Genomic DNA, 13885 nt, shown 5'->3' with positions numbered 1-13885 from the left:
GCAAAAGAGAGGGCGTCGATCAGGCGGTAGTTGGTAACATCCACCAGCATCCTGTATGCGCAGAGGAAATTCGCGTAGACACGGAGTGGCGTAGACACGGCAGCGATGACGAAATCCCAGCCAAAACGCCGGCCACCGAAACGCACATCCACATACCTCGTGCCGTAGGTACGAATGGGTGTACCGTTGGCGGCGTCCATCGGGGGACCATGGCCGCCAGCCATAGTGTCCACAGGTGTTGCCAGCAGGATGCTGCGCTGAACCCCAGAATCGACCAGCAGCCGCCGGCCGGACAAGGTGTCAATGACGAACAACAGCCTGCAGTCCCGACCAGCGCTCACAGCTGATAATGAGCACTGGCCCGGGCTTTTCCCGAGGCCCCAAAACTGCAAGGCTGGCGACACTGCTTGGCCTTGGCCCCAAATCTGGCGTGGTAGTAACAACACCCGTCGTCACGCTGTCGGCGGGCGGTCACAGCGGCTGCGGTGTCCGGGTCGTACCCCGGGGGCTGACTGCGAAACTGCCGAGAATCGGAACTGTCGTAAATCACAACAGTAGTAAATCGGAACTGCCGTAAACCGGAACTGTTGGTGTCCCTTGTTGAATGTCTTACACAGCAGTTGTGGGTCACCACATTCTCTTCTTTCTCTTTTCTGAGGGGGTGTATTTGCTTTAACTTGTTTACAGGAGTATTGTGCACAGTGCTTTGGAAGTGTAACCAGATTGTATTGTTGTTTTTACTGACAGATTCCAGACATACTGAGATTCGGAGCGTGCTACTTTGGTCAGACGGCCCTGTGAGGGCCCTTCCACATCATCCTGTAAGTTAGGGGGGCATTATGGGTGTGTGTGTGAGTGGGGAGCAGGGTTCCCCTGATTTGATGAGGGGGTCTTTTAAAACCAACTGTTAAAATGTGGCATATACTGTATATATCTTGAACCACCCCTATGGTGGATTATACTTTGCTGTAGTATACTGCACTCAACACCAGGAGGCGCAAGTAAGCAGCTCCCCATCATATGATTTCTTCTTCTCGATTTACTGTAAATTCTTCTTGGTGGCAGGCAAGACGTTTTTGAAAATGTATGATTACTGTTAAGAATAGCCTGCTATTGGTTGTGGAACATGAGTGGTGTGCGACTACAATTTTGTATAAAACAATGTTAATAATATTGTATAATAAATAAATAAATATAGATTTAAATGAAGGCACATATAGGTTGTGGTTGGTAAATAGTTGTGTTCAGGATGATCTCTGATGGACCCTCTCACAGGTCAGTAGTAGGGTGAGTAGCACTTCATACATACACTACATATATATATATATATATATATATATATATATATATATATATATATATATATTAGAGCTGTCAAGCGATTAAAATATTTAATCGTGATTAATCGCATTAATGTCATAGTTAACTCTAATTAATCGCGATTAATCGCAAATTATTTTTCTATGCTAAATATCCCTTGATTTTTTTGTCCCATAATTCTTCTCATTTTAATTCTCTTATCAACATGGTGAAGTGCATCAGCTTGCCTTGTGCAAATGATTTTTTATTGATAACAACATTGGCATATACACTGATCAAAACAGGACGTTACAAAAAAAGAGCCTATAGTGCAATTAAACGACTGCTTTGAGCAAATGGCATTTGAACATAGCAGTCAGGCTACTGCTTCTTTGTTTTGAGCCAAAGAAAAAAAAAAAAAAAAGTTTTTATTTTTATTTTTTTATAAAATAATTGCGTCAATCGCGCGATAAAAAATTTAACGCCGTTAAATTTGGTTTGCGTTAACGCCGTTAATAACGCGTTTAACTGACAGCTCTAATATATATATATTAGGGATGTCCGATATTGGCTTTTTTGCCGATATCCGATATGCGATATTGTCCAACTCTAAATTTTCGATTCCGATATCAGCCGATACCGATGTCGATATTTGGGTTATTTATTTTTCCTCAAACCTAATTTAGGTAACATTACATATCTCCTGTTGTGGAATTAACACAACATGCTTAATGTTTTTGTGATGCCCCATTGGATGCATTCTTGAATGCAACAAGGCTTTCCAAATGTTAACATTGTCTGTGCAAAATAAGAAAAATACTTCAACTTAATTTAAGGGAAAAGTGCCATGTTTATTTTTATTTTTTTAATGGTCTCAGACAACAGTTTGGATTACACTCTCCCTGAGATAATCTTGACAATGCCCACAACAAATAGGGCAAACTTGACTTCACAAATGATAAAACATTGTACCTGAACAACTATGTGCAACATGGCAGTATGTTTCTTTAACTAAAACTCAATAACCTTTATTGAATAAATGCACAAATATGAGTCAATTACAATGTGCACTGTACTGCACAATTTTGAAAACATTTATTTGAGCTATAAAAAAAAAAAAAAAATCGGTTTTAAGGCAAAAAAAATCCGATACCGATATTGACCGATATTACATTTTTATGCTAATATCGGGCCGATAATATCGGTGGGCCGATAATATCGGACATCCCTAATATATATATATATATATATATATATATATATATATATATATATATATATATATTAGAGGTGGGCATAGATTAATTTTTTTAATCTAGATTAATCTTGAAATTAATCTAGATTAATCTAGATTAAAATGGCTAATTTGAATTCTGCCGAAGGCATTCATAATATATGTGTGCTACCTAAATAATTAGACCAGGGGCTCATCTCCTGTTTCCAAAATGCATCACAAACTGCTAGAGAAAGCTGTTCTACTATAATTGGTGATGAAAATAAATAATGTTCAATAAGATGCACTTGTGTTTATGAACTGTTTATTCAGTGAGTATACTGATAAAGTCACCCACTCTATATCCATATTATGGATATAGAGTGGGTGACTTTATCAGTATACTCAATCGAGATGGCCACAATAATAACCGCTCTTAGATGGGTTGTAGATACTTTTATATAGTTTTATAACAGATAATTCAATACGTGAAGATTTGGTGATAGATGTAAAGCATCTTCTTTTAAATATTATAAGCCTTGGTTTAGTTATTCAGTTCTGTTGGATTCCAGCCCACCATGGAATATATGGCAATGAAATTGCTGATAAATTAGCTTTATTATTCATTTTTTATTCATTTCTTTTGTTAGTTTGTATTATTTTGTTTCGTTAGTTTGGTTTTTTCTTTGAATTTATTTTTACGATTTAAAGTATAATTTGCAAACGGCCTTGTCACAAACTCCTGTGTAGTAGTCAAGTAGGTGGCGGGTATATGGGGAAAAACTATGATCCACCACTAAACTAGAAGAAGAAGAAGATCTCTGCATCCGGTACGTCAGGGAATAGGTCACGTGTCTTGGCCCCATAACGCGGAAGCAAAATGATATATATATATACACTGATATATATATATATATATTTATTTATTTATTTATTTTTTATCTATATTAACATATATTTTATATGTCACATATTTATTTGTGTTTAAATTATTTTTGTCACGAACTCCAGATAGGCTTTACATACACAAATATTAAGAATAAAATATAATATTATGTATAATATTATATATATATATATATATATATATATATATATATATATATATATATATAATATAAATATATACATATATATATATATATATATATATATAATATAAATATGTACATATATATAAAAGATACAAACCTAAGAAATACAAATATACAAACAAGATAAATTTATGGATAATATAAATATATATATAACAAGATATATATTAGTTAGTACTATGACTATGAGTATTGTTTTATTAATCTGATGTGTTGCAATGTGTTTCTGGTCTCTCTCTAGATATATTTGGAGACCTGACCAAATTCATGTGGCTCAGTTTCATTGTCCTCATCGGGTTTCCACATTTGAGTCAAGTCTTGCAATACTTTCTTGACGACCACATACAGTGTTAATGCAATCCATAACTGTAGAGCTGTACCACTGCTATAACTTCAGCACATACATATCCCTATTCAATTACCACTAACCCTAGTGGAGATGCAATGTATATACATATATATATATATATATATATATATATATATATATATATATATATATATATATATATATATATATATATATATGTATATATGTATATATATATATATATATATATATATATATATATATATATATATATATATATATATATATATATGTGTATATACTAGTGTTTATTGATTGTTCATTGTGTCCACACATTCTGTCAGTTGTTTGGTTGCCGCGGCAGCCCTGTGGATGGTGTACATGACCCTGGACCCGGAGTCCATCCCCGCGTACCGCTCCTTCCCCATCACGCTGTTCTCCCAGTTTGAGTGTGGGCCTCATCGACCTGCCGCCGGTGGACCACACCTTCTACACGCCACCCATCGTCCACGTGCTGCACTGCACCTTCTCCGTGGTGTCCTACATCCTGCTGCTCAACCTGCTCATCGCCATGATGAGCGACACCCACTGGCGTGTGGCGCAGGAGAGGGACGAGCTCTGGAGGACGCAGGTGGGGAGCGGCTTTGGGCTTGCGCACGCCGATCACACACGCACTCAAATAAGTGCGCACACGTTTGATTCAACAAGTGTTACACATTGGTACAAATTGTGGAAAGTGTTGATATGGATATTAGAAAGCAAGTATTACGCACCCTCCTTGTAAATGCACCACATAATGGGAGGGTGAGTTTATTGAAATCATTTCCATCAATTCATTTTTATTTTGTAAATTGTAAAGTGTGTGTGCAGGTGGTGGCCACCACTCTGATGCTGGAGAGAAGGCTTCCCCGGTGCCTGTGGAAAAACAAGGTCAATATACAACATATAAAAAAATGATGCGTGTGTGGTCTGAACTACGGCCTGAAGCAGATGTGGTACCTGAGGTCAGGAACCCCTACAGACCTCCTGGCTGCGTCTGCTTCTGCCATTGAACATATTTCAAGCATACATGCATACATTACTTCTACAATTATATCAAAGCTACAGCAAATACATAGCATTGGCAGAGATTCTTCCTCATTAAAATGAAACACACTCCGTATCAGTAGAACCGTTTGGAGCTCTTCCTGTGCTGGTCTCCCGTCCGCAGGGTGGAGGACAGGAACGACCTGATGGTGCAGAAGATGCGGCGCTACATCAACGCCTTCGCCAAGGATGGCGAGGGTGGTGCCGCCGAGAGAGAGGAGGGGGAGAAAGGCGGGGAGAGTGGCGGCGGCCCGGAGCTCAGGAGCAACAAGCAGAGGAGGGGCTTCAACAAGGTCCACGCGGGCTGGCAGGCCATCCGCCGCAGCGCTCTGAGCATGGACCTGGAGCCTGAGTATGAGGAGGAGGAGCAGGAGGTGCGGGATATCCGATTTGTCTAGAACAGGGGGGGCCCACACTTTAAGGGCGTGCAAGCTACTTTAAAAATGAGCAGGTCAAAATGATCTACCTACATGGCAAAATGCTAGACACAGCGGCTGCTGGTAGTAGTCTCAAGCATGCTTCCAAAAGACAATCAGTCATGGTGGAACGGTGTTTGCACTTAATAATCTTTATGTGGTAAAAGGACAAGCATAAATAAGTAGAGCCAAATAATGCAGTCAAGGAAGTAGCACATTTCCTCATGTTTGGATACTTTTCCTTTGTGAGTAAGTTCCAAAATTGTCCATGAGCCCTGGATTGAAGCTCAATATCAGTTCGTACTATCAAAATCTCTTCCTTCACTGCAGACTTGTTCAGGTGAAACAGTGCTGCAATTTTTTGTGATTGAGTAAATCAACCTCAACATCTTCCCTAAATGGATAGCAGTCTTGAGAGTCTTGAAAAAGTTGGTCAAAGTCCAACAGACAATTTTCATCAATCCAGTGGTAAATGTCATAGGGATGCAATTCTTTTTGTTGAAATGTTAATATCGACACCGATCGACCGGTCGATCGCAATCCACATATTTGGCACCCCTGGTCTAGAAGTAGAAGTAGCTTGTTCTCAGAAAGACTCGTGGCCTACGAAAACCCTCTGGCTGTCCTTCCCCCTGGTCCATCGCTACGTTAGAGCACTCAAAGAAGACATCTATTTTTATTTTTTATGTCTGTACATAGCCATCGGTGCAGTTTAAGCAGTATTAGGCCATAGAACTGAATATATGTATTATTTTTATAGAAGTAACAGAGATATGCTGCGCTGTGTTGTGTGTGGACCATTGAGATGAATTAAGTTGTATCTGATTGTGTCTGGTCACAGCTAAAACGGACGTGGAAGTGACTATTGCACTCATTTCTTTTGTGTGTTTGTTATTGTGAGTGTATTTTTTGATTCTCTAGATGTTTGGTTTTATAGTGGCCATGTTTTGTTTGTATATTTGACCTTTTTTTTTTTTTTTTAATATAATATATATAAATGTACAATGACAATATAACCACTCTTAAATGAAAAGATGTCTTTATTTCGAAAATAGGCACAGGATACATCGAAAGCAAATATGCCAAAAAGTTGACTACTAGTTGAATACAATTAATAGTTGAATAATACTAAATTCAGCAGACGCTTAAGGTGTAAAATCAGAATATTGGAGCATCATATCACATTATGCTCCAAGTGGAGTGGATTAAGTTCATTCTAATAAATAAATAAGCACGGTTTTAAAGAAGCTTTATGCTTTGAAATGCCCTTGAGTGAAAGAGTATGGTAGGAAATCAAACTCCTCATTTAGATTATCTGCATAGAAACATAAATTGAGGATATTCACCCAAACAAAGTAGGCTAATATTCACTGCATGAAGCCTAGTCAGTTGGTCATACAGTGCTGGGCTTTGAGATAAAAGGATAGAGTTTGCCGCATCAATGAGTTTCATTATACTTGTTAATCATACTTCATATAAATGAGGATGAGACACAGGCCTATAGCTAGAAGAGCATCAGAAGCCCTAGGCACTAGCAAGTGACGCCTCCTTCTGACAAATGAAATGGGCAGAAATTGGACATCTGGCACCTCGAATGTTGGCTTGTTCTCCAGGTGTCTTGCTCTCCAGTAAAGCACACGACTCCTTAGTTCCTGCAGGCAAATTACTACCGAGAAAAAACAGAAAATACAGAGGTTTAGAGGATGGTGAAGTGGATGATGATGACTGTGTGCGTGTGTGCTATCCAGCTCGTTCCCTTAATGATCCCTCAATCAAATTAAAAGCACGCCTTATATCGATTAATTGTTTTATCTCCAGATGTAACCAGAGATCCTATGCTTTTCTTACCCTGTGTATGGGGTCCGGTTGTCCACCCATTTCCAACTCCTTAGGTATTGTAGGCCAATCCAGTGCGGTACTTTGATTTGTTGCGCCAGAGAATTCTGAAAACATCAAGTTATATTTTCATACCGTTGTTTATTTACAGATAGGCTGTAAGAGTAGATGAGGGCATTCCCAGGTTTGCTCTTAGAGGAGAAGAGGACATGGGAAAGAAGGAAAGTATTGATGTTACCTGGATGCTCTTGTCAGAGATCACAGCCAGGTCCGCTGTTAGATTCTGGCAGAAGATCCTGCCTTGCTCCCAGCTTTTTCTCTCTTTGGGCTGGTAGAAGCAGGAGCCCCCAAGGAACACCCAGCTGTCAGGGCATCGGTCGCTGTCAGGGGCTGTGAGGGAAGAATAGACAGACAGAAAGACACGCACACACGCGCCACCACACACACACAACACACACACACAGCACAACACAAAGATAAGTACACAGCAATTGTATTGAGATGAGAATGAAAGAAGTAGTTGAAAAAGTACAATTTCAGAACAAATTGAGGTGTGCCGCCTGATGAAGAGGTTTCTAGGACCTGGTATATTTTAAATGTACAGTTGAGTGTCGTGGAGTAGTGCTGTAGTTTTATGGTGGTTATATGTGGCTTATTTTGTGTGGACGGTTGAGAGGATATTGTAGGTGGTTGCCAGGGTGCTCTGTATGGTTGCTTAGAGGTGTCCTAGGGTGGATGTTAAGATGTTCCAGTTGGTTTCTCTAGTGTTCTATGTGGTTGCTAGGGCATTCTAGATGGTGTAAGATGGTGTTCTAGGTGGTTGCTAGGGTGTACTAGATGGTTTTGGTGTCAAGCGGGTTGCACTGACGTCAGCCCTGCTTGCTGTTTGGTCTCTCAAACTGTTAGGCCTACCCTCAATACAATAACTGTTCCTACTTGTGTCTGAGATTCATTGCTATGCACGCAGAGTAGGGCTAGAGGTCTCAACCGCAAGCTTTGCTAATATCTTTTTCGTATAACTATTGTGCTGGAAAAATCCATATGTTGGTTCCTTTCAATCATAAAGCTTTGTTTTCCTGTTCCTTGCATTGTCTTGCCACCATACCTTTCATCAGAGTAGTCTAAATGTTAGCCTTTGTGCTTGGGGTAGCCCACCCTAACTTCCTCAGAGTAATCTAAATGTTAGCCTTTGTGCTTGGGGTAAACCGGTCACCAGGGAGCAGGCATCCCCTTATGCATTCTTCTGCTGGATGAGAACACAAGCAGCTCTGTGTCTTGGGTAAACGTTACCGGATATGATTATTGACATCTGCATTGTGGGGAGGTTGTGAAACTGTTTAAATAGCTCTGTCTAAATGTATTCTGAAATAGTACGATTTCTGTGTATATTCTCTCTCTGTCTCTCTGTCTCTCTGTGTGTGTGTGTGTGTGTGTGTGTGTGTGTGTGTGTGTGTGTGTGTGTGTGTGTGTGTGTGTGTGTGTGTGTGTGTGTGTGTGTGTGTGTGTGTGTGTGTGTGTGTGTTTAGCTAGAAGAGCATTGCACACATTAATTTTAGTTTGATGATATTCGCTTGCAAAATCAAATAGCTTGTGGAAAAAAGATAGATTAGTCCTTTTTTAAAGACTGAACATTGAACAATATTTCACCCATTCGATCGCTTGGTGGTATTGTGTGGCACTCATTGTGTGGCAACATTGTCAAAAGTGTGAAAAATACCAATCTTAATTAAAGAGGCTCTTAATAAGATATTTAGAATAGGAAAAGGGGGATTAATCATCATTCTCCTGGATGTAATTGTGTGTGTTTTATCTGTCTTAAACACACTAAATATACAGGAGTGTAGCAAAAAGGCTGTGGCCCTATACAAAGGCAGTCTCTCTTACTCTCTTGATCCATATCTTAGTATCTCACAGTAGTCCTGGGTCCAAATGATCTGCAGTGCTCTCAGTTCTTTCCCTTTCCTCTTCTGACCACTCCTCACCCTTAGAGCAGCCTTCGTTTCCCTCAATCTCTTCACCTCCCTCTTCCTCTATCATGCCTTCTTTCTCACTGTCTGCTGAAGGAGAGACCTCTCTAAAAGCATGAAGCATACAGGATTGATAACAGCCTCTTAACCTGCTCATAGCATACAATAGGCTATTTGTTATTAATGTTGTTTAGCTCCTTTCCGTCTGAAGTGCCCCATGATTGCTTGAAATAACTTTTAGTTGCCACTTTATGAGCTCAACTTGTCTCACATCCTCAGATACATCAGGAGATGAAGAGGGACCTGCTGTTGTTCCACTCTCTGTGCCTGTTTCTGAAACTAAGGGCCATGGGTTTCAAGATGATAGGCTTTGCTATTTTATTTACTAGGGATTTTATTTATTTGATATATATAATGCAACCCAGTCGCCAAGAAAAAACGTCTACGGTGTACGTTTCCATGAACACTGGATGCGTAGCATTTCAACGTAAAAAATAGCGTGTTATACCTACAGTATCCACGCGTGCCGCTGTGGAGGCGGGTTTCGGGGTTTGGGTTTCACGGCTATCGCGGCAAATTGTGGACACGATTGTTTACGCAGGGGGGGGGGGAGGTAGACTGTTGTTGACTGGGGGGGGGGGGGGGAGACACGTTTGTTGAGGACGACGACGACGACACGATTGTAGGGGGGGGGGGCGACACTTTGTAGGGGGGGGGGGGGGGGGGGGGGGGCACGCTCGACAACGAGAGTTGGTTTTTATTGAATGCTCGACAACGAGAGTTGGTTTTTATTGAACGAGACTACAACACGGAACAGCTGCGCGAAACGATGGTCACGTCACTCTCGGTGACAGTGTCGACAACAATGAACACACGAACAATGTTGATAGAACAACACACAACCACATAACATCCCGAACCCATTAACCCCACTTAATCCTAACAACAAAACAAGTTAACAAAAGCCCCTTTTGTCAACTGACAACCCCAATTCCCAGAATCCCCCGCGGCTCCGGAACACGGCGTAGCCTATATTAATCTTTATTATCTGAATTGGAAATGCAATATTTTAGGAGAGATATACCGTTAAACGCGTTTCTAATGACATTTCTAGCGAGAAATGTACATTTTCCTTACATAATCTTCAGTCAGTATATGTGTATGATCTTTATTAATCTTTATTATCTGAATGGGAAATGCAATATTTTAGGACCAATTCACCGTTAAACGTGTTTCTAATAACATTTCTAGCGAGAAATATACTTTTTACTTGCATAATCTTCAGTCAGTGATTGTGTCTGATCTTTAGTTTTATAGTTATTAGGATTTGATCGGCTCGCTCGCATGTTTCAACGACGTCAGGTTGTTAGGAATAGGGACGCTGCTTTCGCTAAACTAGCAGCTCACGTGCTTCCTGCGTTTGTGTTATTAAACTGTTACTTTATGTAACTTTTAATGATACCATCTTGTTAGAAAGACGTATATCTGAGAACCAACCCAGTCGCCAAAAGCATACGTTGACAGTGTACGTTTCGTGAACACTGGATTACGTCGCATTTCAACATAAAATAGCGTGTTATACACACACACGCACGCACACACACACAAGCACACACACGCACACGCACGCACTGACACACACACATACACACGCACACACGCACGCGCACACACACACACACACACACGCACACGGTGCATTTCGCTGCTAAAACAACAACAAAAAAATATTCCCTCAAATATTATTACTAAAGAACCGTTTTCGAAAGAACAAAATGTAAACCAATGCATTCTGAATGGGAGTGTTTCTCCGATTTTTCCATGCTACACAGAACGAAATGTAAACCCATGCAAATAAAGACTTCATGCTCATAATAATTTAAATATCATTAATCTCCTGAGTGTGTTGGGTGGTATTCTATTTTTTTCCACGGGGCTGGTGCCGTCTCCTTTTGACCTTTTGACCCCAGACTTCTGGGGGAATAGCTGAATCAATTCATTAGTCAATCAGAAGCATGTAAATATCTTCCCAGTGGCGTAGGACGAACAAGGTGTCCTTCAACATCTACGCTTCCAGGCGATTGCAACGGTGCCACACATGAGCATATTCAAACATGTTTAATGGTAGTAATTAGCTGTCGAAATTGGAGGCCTTAATCAATAATGAGCAGCTATTGATTTGCTTCCCGATAAAAATTTGTGACAAATGACATGTTATTTAGCATCTGCACGTTGAGCTGAGTCCAATGACACCAAGCATGACACTGTAGCTAATGGTAACATGTATTTTACATGGTACACCTAGGTCTAGGACATGATCTCGGTGTAGCAAGAGGGCGAGCTTGATCTCATTGGACTCAGCTTAACGTGTAGATGCTAATTAACATGTAATTTGTCAAAAATCTCCATCGGGAAGCAAATCTATAGCTGGTCATTATTGATAAAGGCCTCCAAAATCGACAGCTAATTACTACCCCAAAACATATTCAAATATGATCATGTGTGGCACTGTTGCAATCGTCTCGAAACGTAGATGTCAAAGGACACCTTGTTTGCCCTGTTGCACGACCGGGAAGATATTTCATACTTCTAATGGATTGATTCATATTTTAAGGTTCTCGGAGTGAGACTTTAAGCGGCTGCAGCAGAAGTGTTGAGACGAAAGATGATATCAAGACATTAATAGAATATTCCCATTCACATTATGATTCTTCGTCATAACATCCGACCAAACATCCTTTACATTCACCGAATGTAAAGGAAGATTATGAAAGTCCAGGCCCCCCCTTCCTGCACTCGGGGTCCGACCGGGCCAAGTTTCGGTGCGGGGGTCCCAGTTAGGCCCTAGAATATGGTATTCAAATTTCAGGGCGGTAGGACCTTCCTATCTCAAAAACTGTTTTTCCACCACATTCTGAACCATTAGGTCTCGCAGGCAACACTTCTGAAGGGGCTTTGTCCAAATGACAGTCCATTTGGGAAAACTTTTTTTCTCTATGGGCTAGAACTACAAATCTTGGATATGTCGTTCTCGGGGGCCCCGGGAAATGTGTGTAAACATTTTAGCATCCCTAGCTATCTCGAAAAGGCCGGAAAAGGGGCGTGACCTCCAACAGTACAGTCACTGTACATAAGACAGAGGTTAGTTTCTAGGCCCCATTTTTTGCGGGATGGAGGTGTACATTTGTGGCTTAATGTGTGTAGACACAGCTGGCCTGTGGCCACGTCTTTGAAGTCTGGGGTCAAAAGGTCAAAAGGAGCCGGCACCACGCCGCTTATGAGATAACAAAAAGTGAATCTGTATTTCTCTCATAACATTTTGTCATTATTGAAGAGAGGCCTGATTCTCAGATATGCATGTTGGACTGTTAGGGTATAGGTCTGGGAAGAACTTCAGGCCAAAATCTTGCAAGCGAGCCGCTCGGTGCAGGTGCAACGAGATGGAGCACTTGCTGAGTCATTTCTTGTAGGGCTGGAGCCACAGGTTGAAGCGTATATGCGTCCTTTGAAACCCCCTTTGATATATAAGAGACCCCAAGGTACAGTTTACTTAAATGTTCTCGCCTCAGTCACCTATTGCATCACTTCCTTTAGGGCTTCGGCCTCCTAATTGATCATTGTAGTATAATTGAATGCCCTCTTTCATATTATATGATACTTCCACCACTGGGACGTGGCAACAACTCTCCAAATCCATATTGGGGGGGGGGGGGATGCCTTTGGACAGTAGGGGTGTACACTAGACATAAATAGGAAGCAAACTCAGGAGAAGGAATGACCTCTCACAAATATTTATTGAATAAATTGTTTCAAATAACCCTGCCTCGTTAAATCAATGAACTTGGTGTTTTGCTTTCAAAAATAGGTTATAAAAGAAGTCTAAACTGCAGAAAATAAAAACATCCAAGCTGCCTTTTAAGGATACCTCGGAATTATCTGTCTATTTTTTAACCGTCGGACCCCAGTTTACGACAAAAACAACACCATTATGGCAACTCCTTTGCCGCGTGGTTTTTAGAGCCATGTAAGGATTAGAGGGGGCGGTCGATAGCAACCACCATAGCAACCATGACGGTCAAGTGACTGGATGCAGCCCCGTTGAAAAAAATAGAATACCACCCAACACACTCAGGATATTAATGATATTTAAATTATTATGACCATGAAGTCTTTATTTGCATGGGTTTACATTTCGTTCTGTGTAGCATGGAAAAATCTGAGAAACACTCCCATTCAGAATACATTGGTTTACATTTCGTTCTTTGGAAAACGGTTCTTTAGTAATAATATTTGAGGGAATTTTGTTGTTGTTTTAGTAGCGAAATGCACCGTGTGCGTGTGTGTGTGTGTGTGTCTGTGTCTGGGTGTGTCTGTGCGTGCGTGTGTGTGCTTGTGTGTGTGTGCGTGCGTGTGTGTGTATAACACGCTATTTTATGTTGAAATGCGACGTAATCCAGTGTTCACGAAACGTACACTGTCAACGTATGCTTTTGGAGACTGGGTTGGCTCTCAGATATACGTGTTTCTAACAAGATGATATCATTAAAAGTTACATAAAGTAACAGTTTAATAACACAAACGCAGGAAGCACGTGAGCTGCTAGTTTAGCGAAAGCAGCGTCCCTATTCCTAACAACCTGACGTCGTTGAAACATGCGAGCGAGC

At 40.7% G+C, this 13885-nt stretch overlaps 2 protein-coding genes across 4 annotated transcripts in view; one reads left to right on the top strand and one right to left on the bottom strand.

Moving 5' to 3' along the window:
• Positions 1–4880: 4880 nt before the first annotated feature.
• LOC115554264 (transient receptor potential cation channel subfamily V member 6-like) lies at positions 4881–5863 on the top strand. The gene is made up of 2 exons (XM_030370923.1): positions 4881–4920; positions 5127–5863. The coding sequence occupies exons 1-2, from the start codon at positions 4907–4909 to the stop codon at positions 5398–5400; spliced, it is 288 nt and encodes a 95-aa protein (XP_030226783.1). The 5' UTR covers positions 4881–4906; the 3' UTR covers positions 5401–5863.
• Positions 5864–6440: 577 nt separating this feature from the next.
• Positions 6441–13885, bottom strand: part of LOC115554262 (killer cell lectin-like receptor subfamily B member 1B allele B) — a 29253-nt gene continuing 21808 nt past the window's right edge. For all 3 annotated transcript variants that reach the window (XM_030370919.1, XM_030370920.1, XM_030370921.1), the window contains 3 exons: positions 7493–7644; positions 7267–7361; positions 6441–7084 (listed from right to left, as the gene is read on the bottom strand). In XM_030370919.1, coding sequence (XP_030226779.1) covers positions 6943–7084; positions 7267–7361; positions 7493–7644 — 389 coding nt within the window. In that variant the 3' untranslated portion in view covers positions 6441–6942. The remainder of the gene's footprint in view (positions 7085–7266; positions 7362–7492; positions 7645–13885) is intronic.

This window comes from Gadus morhua, chromosome 11 (genome assembly GCF_902167405.1).
Source record: "Gadus morhua chromosome 11, gadMor3.0, whole genome shotgun sequence".
Classification (NCBI taxonomy): domain Eukaryota; kingdom Metazoa; phylum Chordata; class Actinopteri; order Gadiformes; family Gadidae; genus Gadus; species Gadus morhua.
The sequence above is the reverse complement of the archived record's forward strand: the minus strand, read 5'-3'. Positions and strand labels throughout refer to the sequence as shown.